The 21,563-nt window shown below is 45.4% G+C and overlaps 2 protein-coding genes and 1 pseudogene across 4 annotated transcripts in view; all 3 read right to left on the bottom strand.

Annotated features, from left to right (window-relative positions):
* Window positions 1–560: 560 nt before the first annotated feature.
* LGALSL (galectin like) lies at window positions 561–8,364 on the bottom strand. 2 transcript variants are annotated; one of them, XR_014315862.1, is made up of 5 exons: window positions 7,570–8,364; window positions 6,956–7,027; window positions 6,718–6,806; window positions 5,668–5,845; window positions 561–3,687 (listed from the first exon to the last, which is right to left on the bottom strand). XR_014315862.1 is itself a non-coding variant. In XM_082746596.1 (5 exons), exons 1-5 carry the CDS (start codon window positions 7,887–7,889, stop codon window positions 3,544–3,546), a joined length of 519 nt encoding a protein of 172 aa, XP_082602722.1. In that variant the 5' UTR covers window positions 7,890–8,315; the 3' UTR covers window positions 561–3,543. The 2 variants fall into 2 exon arrangements, 1 of the variants encoding a protein (XP_082602722.1); XM_082746596.1 differs by having other exon boundaries at window positions 7,854–8,315.
* Window positions 8,365–15,240: 6,876 nt separating this feature from the next.
* Window positions 15,241–21,563, bottom strand: part of LOC309872474 (uncharacterized protein) — a 172,277-nt gene continuing 165,954 nt past the window's right edge. The window contains exon 5 of the mRNA XM_082746709.1: window positions 15,241–15,538. Within this exon, the coding sequence (XP_082602835.1) occupies window positions 15,476–15,538 (63 nt within the window). The 3' untranslated portion in view covers window positions 15,241–15,475. The remainder of the gene's footprint in view (window positions 15,539–21,563) is intronic.
* LOC309872473 (large ribosomal subunit protein eL19 pseudogene) overlaps window positions 15,637–21,563 on the bottom strand; it is an 84,526-nt pseudogene continuing 78,599 nt past the window's right edge. Inside the window, exon 3 of the transcript XR_014316518.1 lies at window positions 15,637–16,525. The product of XR_014316518.1 is annotated as a large ribosomal subunit protein eL19 pseudogene (transcript). The remainder of the gene's footprint in view (window positions 16,526–21,563) is intronic.

Genomic DNA, 21,563 nt, shown 5'->3' on the forward strand with positions numbered 1-21,563 from the left:
ACAACAGAACACTACTCAGCAATAAAAAAACTATTGATACGTACACCACATGAATCTCAAATGCATTATGCAAATGGAAAAACACTAACCTCAACAGACTAGATACTGTATGATATTCTTTATGGGACACTCAGGAAAAGGCAAAACTACAGGGAGGTGGCAGGGAACAGTGGTTGCCTGATTAGGGTGAGGAAGGGGGATAAGTTTAACTACAAAAGGAGAGCACAAGGGCATTTTTTGGGGGGGATGGAACAATTCTGTATCCTGCTTGAGGCGGTAATTACAGGAATTAATGAATGTGTTAAAACCCATGGAACTGTACACCAAATAAAGTTAATTTACTGTATATAAACTATATTTAAAAAACCCCATTGCACACACAACATAAGCTCATTAGGTCTCTGAGACCCTCTCCTTCTCTTGATCAGTTTATCAAGGAGGGAAACATGAACGGCTGGTTCTTGGGAGCATGTATGAAAAGGAGAGAACACTGCTATAACACATGGTTTAGGCTCAGTATATCATACCTGGTGCCAAATTTAGCATTTTATAAACTGGAATCATTTTGTAGAAAATTCCTTTATTATAGTGCAAATAACTTTCAGCAGTGACATAATAATGTAAGAACACATTTAGCAACATTTTACACCACGCAGTAAATAAGAAAGTGTTTCTTTGAAAATATGTCATCATAAGAACATTATTCCTACATTAATGCCGGAAAATGCCAAGGCTCTTTCTCTCAAGGCAACAGGGCTCCCTCCCTCTTTTTGGATATTTTCTTCTTAATAGAAATGAAAGGATTTGCCATTTTAACAAGTTGCCATCATTTCCCAGAGTGATTTCTTAGGGGGTTTTGAACTGAGGTTGGCAAGATTTGAAATGGGGTTTCAGATTTTAAAAAAATAATAATTTTAAGACAATTCTGGGACAGCCCAGAAAATAAAGTCACTTCTATTAATTTTTAAGTAGATATATACATTCACTCCAATTATGATGCAGAAGTGGACAGATTGTCTAAAGCCTGCCTTTTATTCTCCCAGAGCCTGATTGTTATTTATATTCCTTGGTTTCCGTCATGTTGCAAAATTAGGGCTCTGGTCAGAAATAACTCCTTACATACCCAAATGCTTTCCTGTGAAGCTTTAAATTGCACTTTCCACCCTGAATTCTCACCTTAGACCTCACATGCCAATGAGAGGCAAGAACACTGTTTCCAGTTGACAGCTAATGAGTAACACAGCACCCGCCCCCTGCTAATTGAGCTCCATCTGAATCAATCCATCACATCATTTAGATTAATTCCAGCAGGCTCATCCAAGAGGTTCCCACTGGGCCTCTCAGAGAAAGGGTTAACAGTGTATCTTTAAACTGAACTGCCGAAGGGCTTGGCAGCTAAGCAGTTAGCTGATCAGCAGAGAGAACAGTGTCCCTTCCAACCAGCCACAAGCCCAGCTCCTCTGGTTTCTGCTGAATTATGCAGTGCATGGGGACGGACGGCCACTCAGAGGAAACCTCCTGTGGGGGTCTTCCTCCAAAACGCCTACAAATATAGTTTAGGGTGTCCTCAAAGTGTCTGCATGAACACACCTCAAAGTCTAGTGGCTTCACAAGCCACGAGAAGTGAATCACAGGCTTGCAAGTACCTGCAGCCGAAGAAGAGCCCTCTTGGCTGAATATGGCTGATTAAGTCAGCTGGTACATAAAGCTTTTCAACACAGCCAGTCTTGTTGGATAAAGTTATCTTCTTATATAACGCGATGGAACTGTGCTAAACAGTTTCAAAGTTGAGAAGAACCCAAATATATCACCTATAAAAAAGTCACAATTTTAGTTTGCTTTTTCTTAGACTTTGGTACTGAAACACTGTCTACATTCTCGACACGTGGAAGTGACGTGGGCACTTACGTGCCTCTGCATGTCGTGTAAAAAAACGCAAAAGCGGAGTAGGACAAGGACGTGTCCTAACATGATGCAGTACGCTGTACAAACAAAACCCAAATTATATATAAATACATCCCCACCCCAGCACCCCTTTGTCCTCCCCCCACCCCCACTACCTGACCAAAGCAATGCCAAGGGTCCTTCTCTCTAGCGCCAATGCACCCAGACTCCAGCCATCCCTTGCCAGGCCGTTATATTCACACCACGGCCACCTCCTCCTGGAGATGGTCTGCGGTCAGATCAGCTCCACAAACGCAGGGAAACTCTTACAGCTCAATTTGAAACATTCACACTATTGGCTGGACTCCAGGGATCTGGAGTCCTGGGAGTTAACCTTCCAGATAAACTAATTGGATCATTTCCTAATCTGGATCCTCCCCCTGCCCCCCACCCCCATCCTAATGTCTCAGCGCAGCTAACACAGTAGGAAGCAGCCTCTCCTCTGAAGTTCCAAAGACATTGCTTAGGGATATTGGTGAGGGTCACATAAGAAAAGTTAACACAATGACCTAACAGCTTAAGTTGATATAAATTATTTCCAAGTAAGTTATCTGGGGCCATTTGCTTCTGCTTTACACTGCATTCCAGAATCGTTTTCATAGTATACTTTGAAAAGTTTATATAATAGTTATTTTTAAAATGGTCTCATATATTTTCACCTAGTTTAATAACAACTTAACGAGCTGTTATAAAGACCTAGGGAAATGTAGTTAATTAGTCTTAAGGAAGCCAATACTGTGCTAATTCACAGTAAGGAGAAAACATGATATAAATAGAATTTATGTAATTGTCGATTACTTGAAAAGCAATTTTATCGAAATGTTGCAAACTTTCCCCAAAAGCACCTAGAGCAATTTATATCAAGAGATCCTAAGTTTAGGGGTATGGAAGATAACAATTCTTTCATGATTGTAATATGTAATTTTCCCCTTTGGACCTAAGATATCTGTACATTCAAAAGTTCATAACTTGCTGTTTTTGAGACATTAATCATTCTCTAATACATACATTGAGTATAAATAAATAACTACGAGAAAGCTTTAAAAATCTGAATTAACATTATGCTGTGCAAAAACCAAAAAACAAGAAAAAAAAAAACCAAAACCAACCAAACCTTGAACAACCTACATTCTATGTAAATACCCTGACTAAAATGTCGGTTGTGCTACACACTTCACTTCAGTGCAGAAATGAGTTGATTTCGGTGTACCGTCTTTGTTGGCGGTGGTGTTGTTTTAAGTCTTTAGCACTTTTGTTTCTAAGTATCACCTTGCTTTGAAAAGATGAAAAACTTGCTACCAGATCACAAATTATCACAAATCCATGTCAATATAGTCTGAATAAAATCCAGCATAAATGTATTACTTTGTTCTGGAAATAATGGCTCGGTGTCTTTGTTCTGACAGCTTCCTAAGGGCAAACCACAGTTTGGAGTTGTCATTTTGGGTTTAAACTGCACAGAAAGAAGAGACAGTAAAGCCTGCTTTTTGTTTTTGTTTTCTTTTTAAGTCTCCAGGTCTTGCTAGCACTCCTTCCAGACCCACAGTCAGGCAGTTGCGGCACCTGATCCTACGTGAAACAGAGGAGGTTTAAACAGCATCAGCCAAGCTTAGTGATCTGCAGGTCCCCGTTTATCTTTATGGTGTCAATTGCAGATAACGTTTGAATGCGGTGGTAAAAATCAAAAAGTTGGTGTCCATCCACAAACACTCTGAAACGTGGGTGCTCACAGAGAATTTCCACCTAGAAGAAACATAATCAGAATTTCAATGAATCTGCTGGGGAAAACACACACACAATACTTTATTTTAGAGAAAGGCAACATCTTCAGCAGTTCTCAAACTCTGGAATCACACAGAAGTGTAACAGAGACCACTAGACTCCACCCCCCCCTCAAATGTTCAATTCAGCAGGTCTAGGGTAAGATCTGAGAATCTGCATTTCCATCCCGTTCTAGCATGATGCTACTACCGCTGGAATGAGGAACACACTTTGAGAACCACTCTTCTTCACTCTTCAATATCCTTTAAAGGTTTTAATTGTTCATGCTTGAACACTTCTCCGTTCTCCAAAGCGACATAAAGCAGAACAGATTTATTTATATGGCACTTAATGCCTCCATGGTCATCCCCTGAACCTATCCCACCCCCAGAAGAGACCCTCACAGAGATCCACTGGCCTCCACTTAGTAGCATGTAATAACAGTCCAGGCACCCAAGCATGGTAAACATTAAAGCAGACAGAAGGTTACACAGTAATTACCACTGGACCAAGGATGTGTAATTAACAAGGCTTTGTTAAGCCAAACAGAAATGCTGATTCCATATGGTAAAAGCTTTTTCTTCCTCTTTTCCTTAAGTAATTCGCTATAGATTTTAATCATTGGTTCTGTGCTGTGTATTTATTAAAAGCATCAGTGGCTACCATGTAAGAAGAGACTTCATATGTGATATTAGTCACATTTAATTCATATTATTACTAAAATTATATCACCAAGAAGGGCTGATTTCAGTTCAATTTGGTTGCTGGGGAGCATTATATTCCTCTTGGCAGACAGAGGCTCTGGTTACTCATATTCATGAGCTACATATGCATTACGATTCATCATTAAGAAACTGTCACAGTCAAAAAAAAAAAAAAATGAGATAAAGAAACTGTCCCAGTCAAGAGGAAGCTAAGGGGCCATTACCATTCTAGAGAAGGAGAGGGCACAGGATACGTATGGGTACCTTCCCCAGACTATGATTAGAAGGCAACAATCTCAATTTCATCACAGACATAAAAGTCATAGATTCTTATTCCCTCTACCAGATGGTAAGGTGAGAAGAAAAATTATTACTTCTTCATAAGGCCCTCGTGAATGTCTAGACAAAGAGCAACAGGTTAAGGGCAGTTGTGCTTTATTAGGCGTTTACGCAACATGGAACTTTTAACTGAGCTGTTATTATTGTGATGTGTGTTAACAAGGCGTAGTATGGACAACTTCATCACCAGGCCTGGTGGTTCAGTAAATCCTGTTCTAACGCATTACCCACATTACTTGCACCTCTTACTCGGCACTGTCCTTCACAGAGGAAGGTTCTACTAACATTGCTTGGTTGGATGGGAAGTTTGGGTTGTGCTTCCTGCCCACTAGATGGTGGAGAGCCAAGTTACACCCATCCAGGTCCAAGGGAAGGAACTTGTCAGCCACAGAGCCTGTGACAATAAAGCAGACTGAGGCTCGTCAACCCAGAAGGAGAAACAAGGACCAGACTTCATTAGCAAAAGTAACAAGAGAAAATGAAAAGATTATTGCTATTGTTCTTTTAAAAAAAGTCACAACTAACAAGGTTTAGTGCTCCTTATAGGTTGGAAAAAAATGAGGAAATTTCTAGCACTTAGTATTTATTAATCAATCAGGATATTTTGGGACAGGTATAGATTACATGCCTACTACCAGGTTGAGTACTACACAGAAAAGTATTTATTCTTAACAATCTGGACATGGGTTTATTTACTAAATAATGTACTGGGTAAACAGAGCCAAGAACTACTATGGAGAGTATTAGTTTGTATTAGCAAACAGAGCTCTTTTCATCATTTTTCTTTCTCTCACCATCAGGTGACAAATTTCCTAGACATGCAAAAATTTGGCGGCTTAAAGCATTCTTGGCATCTGCTGGAGGAGCAGAGCACCATCACTCTGCCAGCAGCTGGACTGGAAGTGCTCAAGGTACTCACCCTGAATGGCTGGTCTGGGATGAATGGAAAGTAAGGGATTGCGGACTGTTCTTCACCTCTTTCCCCAGATATACAAGAATTTCTAAGTAGCTGCCGGTCTGTGAACACAGCTTTGAGTTCAATGGCCACATCGGCGGGAGGGTCTTCAGAGTCACCACAGGTCAAGCTGATGGCAAAGCTGAAAAGAACATCCTCTCATTAATTCTGGGTTTGGCTATCAATGACCCAGGCTCCCCTAGTTCCTCCTTCTCCTTGGGGTTGGTCTGCTTTGAATGGGCCACTACTGTTTGCACAGGAGATTACACCGTGTATGCAGGAGGAGGATTAAAATGAAGCCCGACATCTTAATATTGAAAGGAGGCTCTGGTAAAAACTTTGGTGGAGGGGCGTCTAGGTGGCTCAGTCATTAAGCATCTGCCTTTGGCTCAGGTCATGATCCCAAGGTCATGAGATCGAGCCCCGCATCAGGCTCCCTGCTCAGTGAGGAGCCTGCTTCCTCCTCTCCCACTCCCCCTGCTTGTGATCACTCTCTCCCTCTCTCTCTGTCAAATAAATACATCTAAAAACAACAACAACAAACTTTGGTGGAGTTGAACATGACTAACATTAGGACTTTCCGATACCCCAAACCACCCACACATCTGTGTCTATATCCACCTCAGATTCTCAAAAACAGCCCCAGAAATTGACCAGGGGAAATAGTATCCTCTAATGTCGCTTGTCATTTATATTGATAGATCTTGCTCCAAGCACCATGTTTAAAAAAACCTTTAACGAAAAAAAAAAAATACTTTGGCCTCCTTAAGGGTCAAAGAGAAAATGATGTGGGCCTATATTTATAATCTTTGATATAAATAGCTGTCTGGAGAAATGATGGCTGGGATTCATACACATTCTTTTCATGGGAACATGGTACTTTCTTGGCACTTGCAACTAGCAACACTGGCCATGGGGAGAGGAGGAGGAGGAGGAGCAAACAACCACAACAAGAGTGGGCAGGGCCTTGTAACTGCCTGATAAGCCTTGGGGTGAAAGGACTCTCTGTCTTACCTCTCTGGGTTGAGGTCAACAATGCCCATCACCAACACCTTCTTGCCTGGTCTCATGCCACCTTTAATGTGCCCACAGAATGGAACTATCTGCAAAGGATGACAGGAGAACAGGAAGTTTACTGCCTGTCTGAGAAGAGCCAAGCCCTCAGATCCTGAGTACCCGACCCATTAGAAAATGCAATTAGAAAGGAAAAGGGTACAGGCAGAGACACAGAGCACAGAACTAAACCACTTACCAGTCGTGGGAAGTACACGTCGGCTTGAACTGGAGAGCCCAAGGAGTTGTTTAAATGCCCATCATCTAGTTTCTAAAAATAGCAGCACACAGATTGGCTTTCCAGAGGCTCTAGTTTTGGGGGGTGGGGGCTGGGAGGAGAAGGGGAGGGAGTGGGGAAGCACCTATCCGAGTCTGGCTGAATCCAGCAGCCTTCACAGGACACAGGCAGCGTCTGCAGATGCTGCCACCTCACAGCCCATTGAACAACCACATAAAGCCCGGGAACAAAACCCGTCCTTTCCACCCCGTAGCTAAGCTGCCGAAGATCCCCAGACCTTCAGATCTAGATCAAAATCCAGGTCGAGGCACGCCGGGGAGCCAGAGCCCCGCGTCGGAGGAGGGGAGGCCCGTCTTCAACCGCAAACGTCCCTGGACCCGCAGTCGCCCAGGCCTGTCCTGAGGGACGCGGCCGGGGTGCAGGGCCGAGCTCAACTTCTCTCCCGGCCCCCCTCCCGCCGTCCCGGCCAGACCCATTTCCAAAGGGGAATCCCCGGGACGTCGGAGGCGGCCGCGGGGCGCGCGCCCCAGACACACTCACACAAGCGCACGCTCACACGTGCAGCGTGCACACACCTGGCCGCCGGCTGCATGGCACGGCGGGGGCTGTCTGTCACCCCCACGCCGCCGTCCGCCCCCATGCACCCTCTCGGGTGCACCCGGGGCATCAAGCCTGTCCCCCGCACCCCCTCCAGGCCGGCAGCTCACAGCCGGCGCTGGCTAACAGGTACCGGGCGCCTTCCCACGCGGGGGGCGCCCGGCTGGGCCTCAGCCTCCTCTGCGCCGCAGCCAAGCTGAGCGGGCGGCGGCGTGCGGGGCCGCGGGAAGGGGACGCCTCGCGTGCACCCCTCCGCACTCACCACCGCGGCATCGCTGTCGGCCACCGATCCCGCCATCTTCTTGCACCGCGCGCCGGGGTGCACGGCTGGCAGCCCCGCGGCGGCGGCGGCGGCGGGGGGACGTGGGACGCGGCGCGCGGGCGGGGATCCCGGGGCGGTCCTGCGCCGGGCGGGGGCGCGGGTCCGAGGCTGGTCGGGCGTGCGCACACACACGCGGGCGCGCGCGCGCGCGCACGCCTGGGGCCAGGCGCCGACCGGGCAGGCTGGGCCGGGGTGGAGGGGGAGGGGAGCGAGAGGCGGCGCGGGCCGGGAGGTCGGAGGTGGCCGCAGCTGCCCGGACCGGCGCTGCCGAGTGGCGGCTGCTTTCTTCCTCGGGGTGCTGCTGTCGCCTCCCGAGGCAGAAAGGTGACGAGGGCCGCGTCGCGCTGGCCCTGGGCGGCATTTAAAGGCCGCCGGGGCCCGGCTCGGGAACTGGGAACAGGGCGGGGACCCGGCTGGGCTGCCGCGGCTTGCTCAGCTTGCCCTGCCCCTCGGCCATTGGAAGGTGGCGAGAGGCTGAAAGGGGGAGGGACGGGCGAGTCGCAGTCGGGGCGTGCGGGAGGGCGGGGACCCTGGGGGCTGGGGAAGTGGGGACCGGGGCCTGACAGGTGACAGGTGCTTGTGACACCTTCGCCCCTCCCTTTCAGCCAACCTCCTTCCTACTGTCACGTCCTGCGGCAGGTGGAACGGTGGAGGCCGAGGTCAAGGGAAGACTGGAGGGTGGGGACGGTATTCCAGAGCTCCAGATTTCTGTCAGAAAATTCCAACAAAGTGGAGCAGAAGATTCCTTCGGCCCTCTAGGGTAGAAAGATAATGAGAGGACTCTACATTTGCGTAAATAAATATTTGACCCGAAAGCAAAAGGCAGAGAGGACTCAGGGCAAGGACATTTTTTAATCCCAGGAAGCTAGGTGCAGAATAAGCCTCTCTCTCCCTTGTGGACTGATGGGCAGGTCTGGGAGACCCTGGAGGCTCTCCAGGGCAGGGGTCTGGCTACCTCTTACCAAGCAGAACTGCTCCCAATAAATCCTCAGCCCCCATTGGGCCCTGTTTTTCACAAGTCACCTACTCAGTGTGCGCCAATAAGTTTCTCACAGGAAAACTCCTTATATCCTTTGTGGAGTAATTCCCAGGGGTACACCCGTCTTTTATTCCAAGGCACAAATTCCTTTTTGGCATTTCCACATTAGGATGATTATGTAACTTCTTAGATAAAGCTGTATCAACATACCCTCTATTAGGTGACATCTTGGCTTAAACATTCCATTGTATGAATCACCAAGGTGTTTTACGCTAATAAGCAGGGAGCATGTGTGACCTACTGCAGTCCCAGAGGGGCCCTCACAGGCTCACTTCCAGCCAGTGCTCCTGGCTCTGTGGCCTGGAACATCACTACAGCTTTTGTGCCTTAGCTTTCCCTTTATGGACCAGAGCTAATCGTGGTAATCTCAGTCCAGTAGGGAGAATTACCTGCACACGTCTGTAATGCCACAGTCCTATCCCTTGTGTGCTCTGAATTAGACTCCAATGCAACACAGTTGTGGTTCACGTTTTTTATCTTGTTTGCAAGTCTTAACTCAAAAGCACACCTTAGTGATTGTTAATATATTAGGAAGTTATAAGAAACTATTGACATTTTGAAAGCACACTTGGATGTATCTCAGTTTCCGAGAGTCTGGTATGGGGAAAAACCACCGAAGTCATTTTTTTGTCATTAGTTAAGCATGACACAGAACATCTTAGTGGTTAAAAGGCCTGTGCCCTGGGTTCAAATCCTGACTCTACAGTTTACTAGCTGAGTGATCTTGGACAAGTTTCTAAGCTATTCTGTGCCTTAATTTCTTCATCTGTGAACCAGAGATGACAGTGATGACAATAGTGCCTTCTTGTTGGGAAGATTAAGTAAATGGGTTCTTGTACCTTCCTTAGAATAGTACCTGGCACATAGCAGCACTTACTCTACAAAAATACTTAGTGCCTGTCATGCACCAGGCACTAGGGATCCAGCAGGAATTTTTTGTTGTTGTTGATCTTCTCATGGGGAAATGCAGACCATAAACAAATAAATATATAATATGTCAGGCAATAAAAATGTTAGAAGAAAACAGGAAAGAAAGTAAGGGGGGAGAGAGGGGTAGGAGGTAGAGTGATGTTATTTACATAGGGGTGGACAGGGAGGCCACCTCTGGTAAATGATGTTTGCTAAGACCTCTGAAGAAAGGGAAGGGGGAGGGAGTCCTTTGGAAGTCTGGAAGAAGAGATTTCTAGTGGAGGGAAGTGCAATGGAAAAGTCCCAGGTGAAGTATGTGAAAAGTGTTGGGTGCTTCAGGCAGAAGAGATAAGTATTTACAAATAGATTAGAACACACAGACCAGGTGAGGATTGGCTTTTACTTGAGAGAAGTGGGAAGAATTGGAAGTGTCTGAGCAAAGGAGTGACAGAGTATTCCCTCTGTAGTAGATGCATCCCGCTGGCTGCTGTGTGGACTGGCCTTTGTGGGGAGGGGAGTGCCCAGGAGGGAGGGTAGAAGCAGGACTCCTGTACCAGGCCAGCAAGATATAATGGTGGCTCAGACACCCTTGGAAGTGATAAAGATGTGAGAAGCTGTGGGCCCTTGATAAGTCCTAGCTGTTACCATTCTGCAGCTTTGAGAGTTCATACTGACTTCTGAGCCCACTTCCTCACCTGCAAAATGAAGTGTTGGGTTCATTCATTCATCCTTCTTAGCTCTTAGAAAGTTCTTTGGGTTTCCTGAAAAGATGTGTAAATACCATCTGAATTTGAATGGGTTTGAGAGTAAGGGCTGCTGAATGAAAGCAATCTTGGGTTGAATCTCGGCTTGATAAGTGATTTTATAAGGTAAAGAATAATCCTTTGATTTGTTTTGTAAGTGGAGTTGAAGATATTTGGATCGCTTGAGATGTGTTTCTTACATCTTGGGAATTTAAAAAATAGGAAGGTACTGAACTGTCCCAGAATACTTTAACGTGGAAAATTGCCTTTTATCCCCCAAATGCTTGATTCTTTCTCAGTCTACAGAATGTCTCATTTTAAATATGAAGAGGAAGGAGAAAGCTTGAATGACTTTTTATTACAATTAAAGCTGAGCAGAGTCAAACTACTTTTTACGGGGGAAGGTTATTGGCAAATTAATTGCAGAGCTTTATTTTTATTCTTAGTTCTATGGTGAAGGCTCTATACTTGGATTTCAGGCATTTGTGTCAAAAACAACATAAACCGGGCGCCTGGGTGGCTCAGTGGGTTAAGCCGCTGCCTTTGGCTCAGGTCATGATCTCAGGGTCCTGGGATCGAGGCCCGCGTCAGGCTCTCTGCTCAGCGGGGAGCCTGCTTCCCTCTCACTCTCTCTCTGCCTGCCTCTCTGTCTACTTGTGATCTCTCTCTGTCAAATAAATAAATAAATAAAATCTTTAAAAAAAAAAACAACAACATAAACCACGACTGTGACCCTTTTATGGGATACACCAGTGAAATTCCAAGATGAACTGCCTTACTACTGGAACCTGCTAAAAAGGCTAAAGAAGAGGAGGAAGGCCTGTCAAACAGATGGTTAACATCAAAAAAGAAGTATAAACAGGTCTTTGAAGATTTTGCTAAATGGTCTTCCCAGATGAAGAGTAGATCACTTCCTTTTCTCCTTCCCATTTAATGTGTTCTATTCATATGTGCGCATGCCGCATTTCTAATATTGGGAGGAGACTACAGCATTGATGTCCATTCAACAACTGATTTATGGGTATTTTGTTCTATGTATTTTGTATCTATGTATTGTATCTATGTTCTTTGTATGGGTGTTTTGTTCTATAATACCATGGACCAAAAAGAAATATTGGAAAAGGCACAAGTCTTGCCTTCGAGGAGCTTACAGCTCACTCTGGGAAACAATGGCAGAATGTCATGGTTGGTAAGGTAATAAAAGCCTCACACCTCTAGCCTGAGCACTGAGTGGGGAGATTCACTCCCATATTTAAGGCCGCTTTCTGGAGGAGGTGGCAAACTTCTGATGGAATGTGTATAGCAACTTCCACAGTCCCGCAAAAGCACATCTTCCAACACCACATCACAGTTCCACTTATGGCCCGAATTCTAAATCCACTCTTCCCCATTCTCTCTGGCCCAACAACTAGCTAGAACCCTGCTTCCAGAGGCTGTGTTTTGTCTCCTGCTCTGGTGCAGAGACATGCCTCCCTCCCTTACACTGTGACTGCCTTCGTAGGCTTTCTGTGGGTCCTGATCCCGTTGGCCTGACTTTGACCTTCCGACCACCTGTTTTCCGTGTGTGTGTGTGTCTGTGTGTGTGTGTGTAGACACTCTGGCTGGAGCTGGGTTTCCTAACCTCAGCATTATTGACATTTGAGGGAAATCCTTTGCTGTGGGGGACTGTTTTGTGCATTATAGGATGTTGAGCACTAGAGGCCAGTAATGCCACCCCCTACTCCATGGAGAGGACCTCAGACATTGACAGATGGACCCCACGAGATGTGGGTGGGGAGTGCAAAATTGCCCCGGATTCAGAACCCGTTCTTTAGAAGATATCAGGGTTACTCTGGAAGCAGGGTTCTAGCTAGTTGCTGGGCCAGAGAGAATAGGGAAGAGTGGATTTAGAATTCGGGCCATAAGTGGAACTGCGATGTGGTGTTGGAAGACATGCTTTTGCGGGACTGTGGAAGGTGTTTTAAGATTCCCGTTATTCATATATTTATACATGATACAAAATTTATCCAGTCTAATTTAGAGTAGAAACTTGCACACCAGAAACGCCTTCTTTTCTTTTTGGCGAGTCATCGCCTCCTTATACTACCCAAGTGGTCCCACAAGGAGCACTTAAGATGAAGCAGGACCCGTGAAAGTCCCCGTAGCTATAATTCCCAGCTCAAAATGTCTTTATAATATGGAGAAATTTGCATTCTGTTTTATCATATTGCATGTTTATTTTTGATTTAAATCTAATGTGCTCCCTGCACCTCTAAAAACAGTAAAAGGGAAACATCCCAAATGTTTACCTTCTTTTATCTGATGGCCTGATGCCCTTCCCACCCCAGACCCCAAATGGTGCTTGCAGCCTCCTTTGAGGAACAAGACACTGCACAGTTTTATCAGCCCATCAGGCTTTCAGCTCTCCATGATGGTCTTTGCCAGGCCAGTCTCTGCTCAGGATAAATATTCAAGTAAGCGGTAAAATACACAAATCAGCATCCTTTTGTTTACCTACTTAGGTAGGAGGGCACACATTTATCAAGCTATTTTTCTGTATTTCAATACATGATTAAAATTCTTAATTACTGCAGGAACTATGGTGACCATTATCAAATAATTATTTTAGACACGCACACATTTGTGTTGTACCAAAGTAATTAGAGGACAACCATAAAACTTGGCAGTCAATGGCAGTTCCTAACATTCCATTATTTTCAGTTTATTTATGAGGAAACTAGAACTAGCCTCCTGCTTGTGTTTTAATTACTTAGCACAAGAAGGATTGATTTCAGAAACCTTCGGCGCTGAAGGAGATAATGACGAACCCATCCCCCAGAGGAGTTCAGGGCTTCAGAGGGACTTGCTGTTTCCTCCCCAGGGAGAGGAAGCCTGAGAGCCGCTGGGTGCACCCTGTCCTGAGAGCTCACTCCTGGGAAGGGTGACAATTGCTGACGGGGAAGTGAAAGCCTTCTCCCAGGGAAAACAGAAAGAACACTGCTTCCAGCGTTTGGAATTGGCAGCATGAATGAAAGATATTTTAAGATTCCTTCCAGCATGGCACTGGGCGTATCCTGAGAGCCACGGATGCGCTTCTGTGCCTTCTCCCCAGCCTCACCTTTCAGCGATTCCAAGAGGCAGATCTGGTCTTCGGCCAGTCTTTTTGCCTACCAGGAATGTGACAGGTCTGTCTGACAGCGCCCCAGGCCGAATTTCACTCTTCTCATTATGCTCCATGTTTCGGTTTTCATTTGCTGGTTTATAGTCCTCCCTTTTATTGCCTCTGTGATTTTACTTTCTTGTCGTCAGGTGGTATAAAGGGTTTCTTGGTTTGGTAGTTTCGTGGAAACTTGGGTGGCTCAGCTGGGTGGAAGGAGACCGACCCATTCGGATTCGGCAGTCATGACATTTGGAGATCCCAGCTAGAGGGGAGGAAAACTCAGGAGGCAGGCTGCCAGGTGCTCCTTTGGTGTTTAGAGGAAGTGGGGTTGAGTGACACAGATTTCTGGATTTCGTAAAAGGTGAGCTACACGGAGTAGGCATTAACACAGCACAGCTCCTGGGTCGACCGCTAGCCAGGAGAGCCCTGGAAATGAAAACTTGGCATCCAAATTTGACCAAACAAAGAGATTCAGAGAAAAGAGACTTCATTTATTTATTCACTCATTTATTATTTATTTTTTTATTCTTTATGGAGCTGGGCTCCATTTTGGTCGTTACTATGATAATTTTTTCCTTTCCAAAGAAGGAGGAGAAGGGGAAGGGGAAAAGGAAGAGGAAAAGAAAGAAGAAGGGGGAGGGGGAGGAGGAAGAAGAAAAAGAAAAACAACCAAACACATGCTCACACTTAGAATACTTGCTTCCTCTTCCACGTGACTTCCTTGAGAGTATGTCTAGTCTTCTCTGACTGTAGATTCCTTTCCTGCACACTGCCTCTTCCAACTGAAAATATTCGGAATGGGGCTAAGAGCTCCCCACCAACATGGCAATATAGCTCAGAAAATAGAAACAGAATGTTTTGAACCCAGAGGCTGGTTATATTCCGCTGCCAATCAGATAACACATTTTCTATCTAAATTTAGATTATCTGCAACGTGTTTATTTTAGGTCTGAATTGTTTAAATGATTAATTTATCTCACAGAGGAAGAGGAAGTGAAAAGTTGAAGAAATGTTTTAAATCGCAGAAGTTCAAGTTGGCAGTCTACACTGATGAAACTCATCACAGTTCATTCATTCACAGCCTTGGCCTGGATTGGCTAGTGTTGCTTCTACACCTAAGAATTAGTTGGAAATATATAAATTCAGTAGGGCTTGGCCTAGACGTGACTTTTTAAGAATGCTGGCACGGGTGCCTCTGTGCATGTGTGTGTGTGTGTGTATGAAGGCTGAGTTGAATGGGGAGGGAGGGAAATTTCCAACTTATCTTAAAAGCCAGTCCTCATTTTAATTACCAAGAATAAACACAAGTACATTGGGGAGAGGAAACAAAAGGCCTGCCCGTGCCTTTGATCCCATCCATTTAGTGCCTGGGAAAAACTCCATCAAGAGAAGAGAAGAAACTGATGCTTTAAAAAAAAGTTTTTTGTTGTTGTTGTTTTGTTTCTGTTTTTGCTTTGTCTTGTTTGTTTTTGAAATGAATGAGACAGAGACACAGTATTAAATTCATATCCTTTGAAGCTTTCTTTATTAACCAGGGTCCACCTTAACACTAATCTGGAATCTGCCCGCACACCACTGGATTCCTGGGCAGTCCTGCCCACCTCGCGCACAGGCCACAGGCGCTGCACTGAATGATGCAAAGTAGCTCATTGCCCTGGTAATTGCAGCTTCTTCCCTGGACAGGTTGGCCCATTTCCTTCCTAGCTTGTTAGATTCCTCCCTACTCCTTCTGTTAGCTCTGAGTTCTTCTGGGCAGGCTCTTCCTCCACCCGTCTTTAGTGAGTAGGTTCTCAGCCTGAAAGAAAATTAAAAACAAACACATCTTGTTTACATGCAGCCCTTCTTTGGAAAGCAGAAGTCCCTGTCTCCCTTCTTTGGAAAGCAGAAGTCCCTGTCTTTCAGGAGGCCAATACTCATCTCTCTCTCTCTCCCCTTCTCTTTTGGGCAGATAAAGTTTTGTTTTCTTGAAAAACTGATCTGTGTTATTGCTGAGGCCACTATGTACAGACAAAATAGAGGGAGTTTTATTTCTTGGTTTCTTCCTCCTTGGACAGAGTCTTGATGATTTCCTCCTTCTTGGTCTGGAGCCGCTCTTCATAGTCTTGTGTGCTCCTTGGTCTTCGATCTGTGGGCCTCAGCCTGGTCTGCCAGAAGCTTCTGGCAAGCCTTGTCTACCTTCAGCTTGTGGATGTGTTCCACAAGAATCGGCTTTTTCGTGAACACATAACGCTTCACTTTTAGGTACAGGCTGTGATGCACTTGGCGGTCAGTCTCCTGTGCAGAATTCTCATCCTCCTCATCCAGGTTACCTTCTGGGGCATTCCAGCAGGAGCAGAACCTTTTCTCTCACCAGAGCCCTTCTGGCAGGCCAAGGTATTTTTCCTGCACGGAGCACAGGAATGGAGGGTACAGGCTTCCAGATGATCAGTCTGTCTTCGATCAGTTTCCGGATCTGCCGATAGGCATAGGCACTGGTGATCTCCTTGGTCTCCCTGGAGCCAACCAGACCTTCTTTTGTCACAGCAGAGGACCCTGGAGGCAAGCCTCTTCTGAAACCTGAGCATATCATGGCTGCGGCTGCCATGGCAGGAGGAAAGCCATCCTTTTTAATTCTAGTCACTGTTGACAGACTGATGCCATAGCCAGGACAGGCCAAAAAGTAGGTATCATCGCATTTCAAGGCAAAATGATGAGCTAACAATTATTCTAGAGAAGTTACAACCAAAGGTTGGCTCTAGATGATTTACAGAGATGATTTACACTGTCGATGCCAGGTGATAGGCTATAAATGGAAATGAGAAGGAATGGGCTTAGTGACAACAAATGACGGATGCCCTTTCTGAGTGTGGGCAGGATGAGTGTTTTTTTCAGGTCTAGTGATGGTTTTAATCTATGTAATATTGTTCATTCTCAGTGGCCTCCTAGTGGTGCATAAAACAGTCACAGACTGTCCTAAAAGCCCTTTGAAATAATAATACAGTGTTAAAATAGAGTGTTACCCAGGAATCTTTTCGTAAGACATCTTCGTAAAGGCATCTTTTAGTAAATTGTAGCTCAGCTCCCTTCTTCAATGTTGAACTTGTGTTGAGCCAGCATGGTCTTTTATTTTTATTTATTTGTTTGTTTATTTTTAGAAATATTTTATTTATTTATTTGACAGAGAGGGATCACAAGTAGGCAGAGAGGCAGGCGGTGTGGGGGGAGGGAAGTGGGCTCCCCGCTGAGCAGAGAGCCCGATGCGCGGGGTTCAGTCCCAGGACCCTGAGATCATGACCTGAGCCGAAGGCAGAGGCTTAATCCACTGAGCCACCCAGGCACCCCCCTGCATGGTCTTTCAAAAAATAAGTTGTACCCCGTCAACCCTCCTTAAGATCATGAGGTGGGTTCTCGGTATTTAGAATGAAACCTTAATTCCCTTCCGTGGCTTTTAAGGCCTACGAGATCTGGTCTTATGTCTCCAGCTTCACTTGGGGGCCACACTCTCCTTTGCTCAGCTGCTCTTCAGCCAAAACTGGGTTCCCTGGTGTTCTCTCAGCAGCCAAGTGCACCTGTTATGCAGGGTCTTCTCATTTGCTGTTCCTCCTGCCTGGAATGTGCTTCCTTAGGCACTTTTCTGATTTGTCACCCTTCCATCCTTAAGTGTTCCCTCCCACGAGGGGCCTTTCCTAGTTTAGGCCCTGAGAACAATCTGCTTTGGGTTGTAAAGACGGCACTGAGCTGTCCTTCCCACCACTGAGAAGTTTTAATTCTAGAAGCCATAGGGGTTATATTGAAATTCATGTTAGCCATTAGGAGACATTGTTGAACCTCAGTTTAAAACATCAGAAAATACTCTTGCAAGCAATAAAAGAATTGGGTTGGCAAGATCAAGCACAGAAAAGATAACAGTGAAAAAAAAAATCCTAAAGCATAAACATAGCAATGAAATGGTTAATACTAGCGGTACCATTTCCTCACCCTGATTAGGGAGACTCTTAGGCTCTTTAAAGTAACCTGATATTAAACATTAATTATAACCTCTTCTCTAAGAGGGATGAGTGGTGAAGGTGCCGCCTCTCCAGAATCCTTATTTGATTTTATTTAACAGCACTGACAGAGGGCTTACTGTGCTCCAGGGACTTCTCTAAGTACCTGACAAATGCCGTCTCATGTTGTGGTCTTTGGAAGTAGCAGTTGAGACAGAGATTGGGATGTGAGATGCTTATTAGCAATTAACACCTTGGAAGAAAAGGGGAGAAAGCAAGAAAATGTCAGACTGCAACTCAGGCTCAGTAAAGCCTTGGCCAGCATGGCAGGGAGCATGAGACGAGTGTGCCCACTAGCATCCTACATCAGACCAGAATGGCCTGCCTTAATAACCCCTCGCCCCCGCCTCACTTAGTCACCAAGCATGTGTTCCCCAAGGAAGTGCATGGCCTTAGGCAAGTCCTGCCTGAGATGCACTGAAGGTGCTGAGAGCTGGAGTCTGCCCACCATCCTTTCTGCACCTGGGCAGCAAGTTTGCCCATGAAGGGGAATCTGGGCAGTGCATCTCCGTGTCTGTTCAAATATTGACTCATTTAACCCTCAGACAATCCTATGAGGTATGTCCTTTAATTATTCCCATTTTACAGATGAGAAAAATGGAGGCATGGAGAAATCAGTTAACTTGCCAAATTAGATCAGGTAACAGAGCTGAGATTTGATCCAGGTAGTGCAGATCCAGGATCAGAGCTCTTAAGGACTCAGCAATGCTGTCTTAGCTGTTCCTTCAGAGGGTTGCAGATTGCCTAAAAATAGTAACAGTAGCAATTTTGTTTGTTATTAGTTCTTTCCAAAGTCCTGCAAGCCTGCCTCTGTGTGTGTGTGTGTGTATGTGTGTATTTATGTGTGCATGCTCGCTTGGTACTAGTAAATTTATTAAGAACAACATCAAAAAAGAATGATCATTTTGGGTTACCTACTACACTTGAATATTAAATCCTGCCTGTAAAAATCTAAGAATCAGGACTAGACGCTCAGGGTCAGTGACTGGACTTGAAGTCTAGAACAAGACGGCATGGGTTAAACTTCTCATGTTGGCCAGGAAGAAGGAAGGGCCCCTTTCGAGTTTAGGGTAAGAGAGTGAGTAGGTAGAAAAAAGACACTAAAATACAGTTCTGTGCTCTGCCAGGCACAGGAGTGAGGAGTTAGCTAAAAAGCCTGAAAGATTAGCAGGTGGCTCCACGGGAAGAGGGAAAAGGAAGGAGAGTGAGGCTCAGCAGAGAAACACAGCTCAGAGGGTGTAAGACAGTACGACACTGTCAAGGACCAGGAGGGCAACAGAGGAGGAAAGAGACAGGGGTCCGGGCTGCTCCTCAGAGGTGAAGTGTGTGGACTTAGAAGAGGAGAGAAAAAGAGGAAATCCAGTAGAACATTTTTTCCATCACCATTTTTGGCGTTATACACACATGTACTCTTTTTTTTTTTTTAAGAGTTTATTTACTTATTTGACAGAGATCACAAGTAAGCAAAGAGGCAAGCAGAGAGTCAGAGGGAAGCAGGCTCCCCACTAAGCAGAGACCCCGATGTGGGGCTTCATCCCAGGACTCTGAGATCATGACCTGAGCCGAAGGCAGAGGCTTAACCCACTGAGCCACCTAGGTGCCCCCATAAAGATATTTTTTTAATTTTTTAAAAAGATTTTATTTATTTATTTTTCAGAGAGAGAGAGAGGAGCAAGAGTGAGCACAAGCAGACAGAGTGGTAGGCAGAGGCAGAAGGAGAAGCAGGCTCCCTGCTGAGCAAAGAGCCCTATGCGGGACTCGATCCCAGGACACTGGGATCATGACCTGAGCTGAAGGCAGCCGCTTAGCCAGCTGAACCACCCAGGCGTCCCTAAAGATATTTTTTAATCATTTCCTATACTATGGAATTAGATTTATTTCTGAAGACCAGGCTTAGGTAAGGGAGAGATCCGAAGATGAGGAGTTTTATTTTGGATGACGCAGAACACATCTCCCCCTACATGCAATTCTATCTCTGCCCAGAGGAGCTCACAAAGTACCGGTGATTATCCTTAAGACTTTTAGCTGCACTAGAATTTACTGGCTTCTCATTCCTTTTGCCAATGTTTGGTAAAATCCCCTCTTTGAGCCCAAGAGAGAAATTTTGTTTTAATCCCTAACTTTATTTATATGTGAGATCCTGTCCGAAAGGCTGGAACAAAACTTGGTAGTAAGTGCTCTTTGCAAAAATAGTCATCAGGAATAACATTCAGCAACATGCTGTGCTGTGGAAACGTCCCAGCAGACCAAATGTGTTCTCCGAGCCAGAGGGATTAAAGGATTCTACTTGAGATCTGAACAAAGGTCATTCTTGCTACCGAACTAACTCGATCACTGTCACTGACCCTTATGGAAGCAGGTTCTTTTCCTTCTCGTAAGCTCTGTTCCATTCTCTTATGCATATTTCAACAAGATTCGCCCATTTTCATAACACCTAAATCTGTCTTAGAAAACCGATAACTCACAGCATAATGGTTCTCTAAAGAATTCACAGAGCAAAGGAAGTACGGATATGTTAAAAAGTAATTTACAACTATGGGAGAACTCATGATGCCAAGTACAGGTCTTCCTTAAAGGAGATCCTCCAGCTCCTTTATGACACTGACCCAAACTGTGGGAATGTAAAGAGGTGCTTCTGTATCTGGAGCACAGTGTTTCTAATGCCACCTTCTTGAAAGCCAGCATAATCTCAGAGAAACACAGCTGTTTCCTGGAGCAAATGGTTTGTATTTGGGGTGGGGGACAAATAATTTCTTCCTGAACTCTAGAGGATTTTATTGAAGAATGTGTTCCCAAATGCCACAGCCTTCTGAAGGCAGAAGTGGGAATAAGTCTGGAGGGTCATTGATGGTCATTGGAGGGGTTGAGTGATGGTGGAAGGGAGAGGAGAGATCTTGAAATCCTCATCCTATCCCTTTCTCTTTGGGGATTCTGAGCTGCGTTTCTGCAGTCACTTAGAGGGGCATAGTGCAGGGAACCCAGTGAACATGGATCTGATTCCAGGTGGTACTGAAAAGGTGAGCTGTTTCAGGACTGGAGATGCCTGTATCCTTAGATGCTGCACTTGGAAGCTACCTCTGCTTCTAGAATTTCTGTCTCTCCCAAGAAGCTGGATTTAGTATCAAAAGTGACCTGATGGGGTGCCTGGGTGGCTCAGTGGGTTAAAACCTCTGCCTTCGGCTCAGGTCATGATCTCAGGGTCCTGGGATTGAGCCCCGCATTGGGCTCTCTGCTCGGCAGGGAGCCTGTTTCCCCTTCTCTCTGCCTGATTCTCTGCCTACTTGTGATCTCCGTCTGTCAAATAAATAAAATAAAAAATCTTAAAAAAAAAATAGTGAACTGATTTGGGTGCCCCTGGGTGGTATAATGGGCGAAGCCTCCAAGTCTTGGTTTCAGCTCAGCTCCTGGTATCAGGGTTGTGAGATCAAGCCCTAAGTCAGGCTCCGTGTTCAGTGGGGAGTCAGCTGGAGATTCTCTCTTCCTGTCCCCCCCGCCCCCACTCTCACACCCTCTCTCTCAAGTCGATAAATAAATCTTTTTTTTTAAAAAAGTGAATTGCTTCATTGAATGGTATCCTCACAAGCAAAAACAGGATATGCTCTTGTGAAACATCTAAGCATTGACCCATTTAGAGATGAAATTGCCAGATCACAGGGAATGCACGTCTGAGTTTTGTGGATACGGCTAAGTTTCTGTCCAGCATGGCTGGAGCAACTAAATACATTTTCTGCTCCCATGTGTGATGCATCTCCACTCTGCCGAACGACCCTGAGGACAAATTCATTTCCTCCCTCT

This window comes from Mustela nivalis (genome assembly GCF_964662115.1).
Source record: "Mustela nivalis genome assembly, chromosome: 8".
NCBI classification, from domain to species: Eukaryota; Metazoa; Chordata; class Mammalia; order Carnivora; family Mustelidae; genus Mustela; species Mustela nivalis.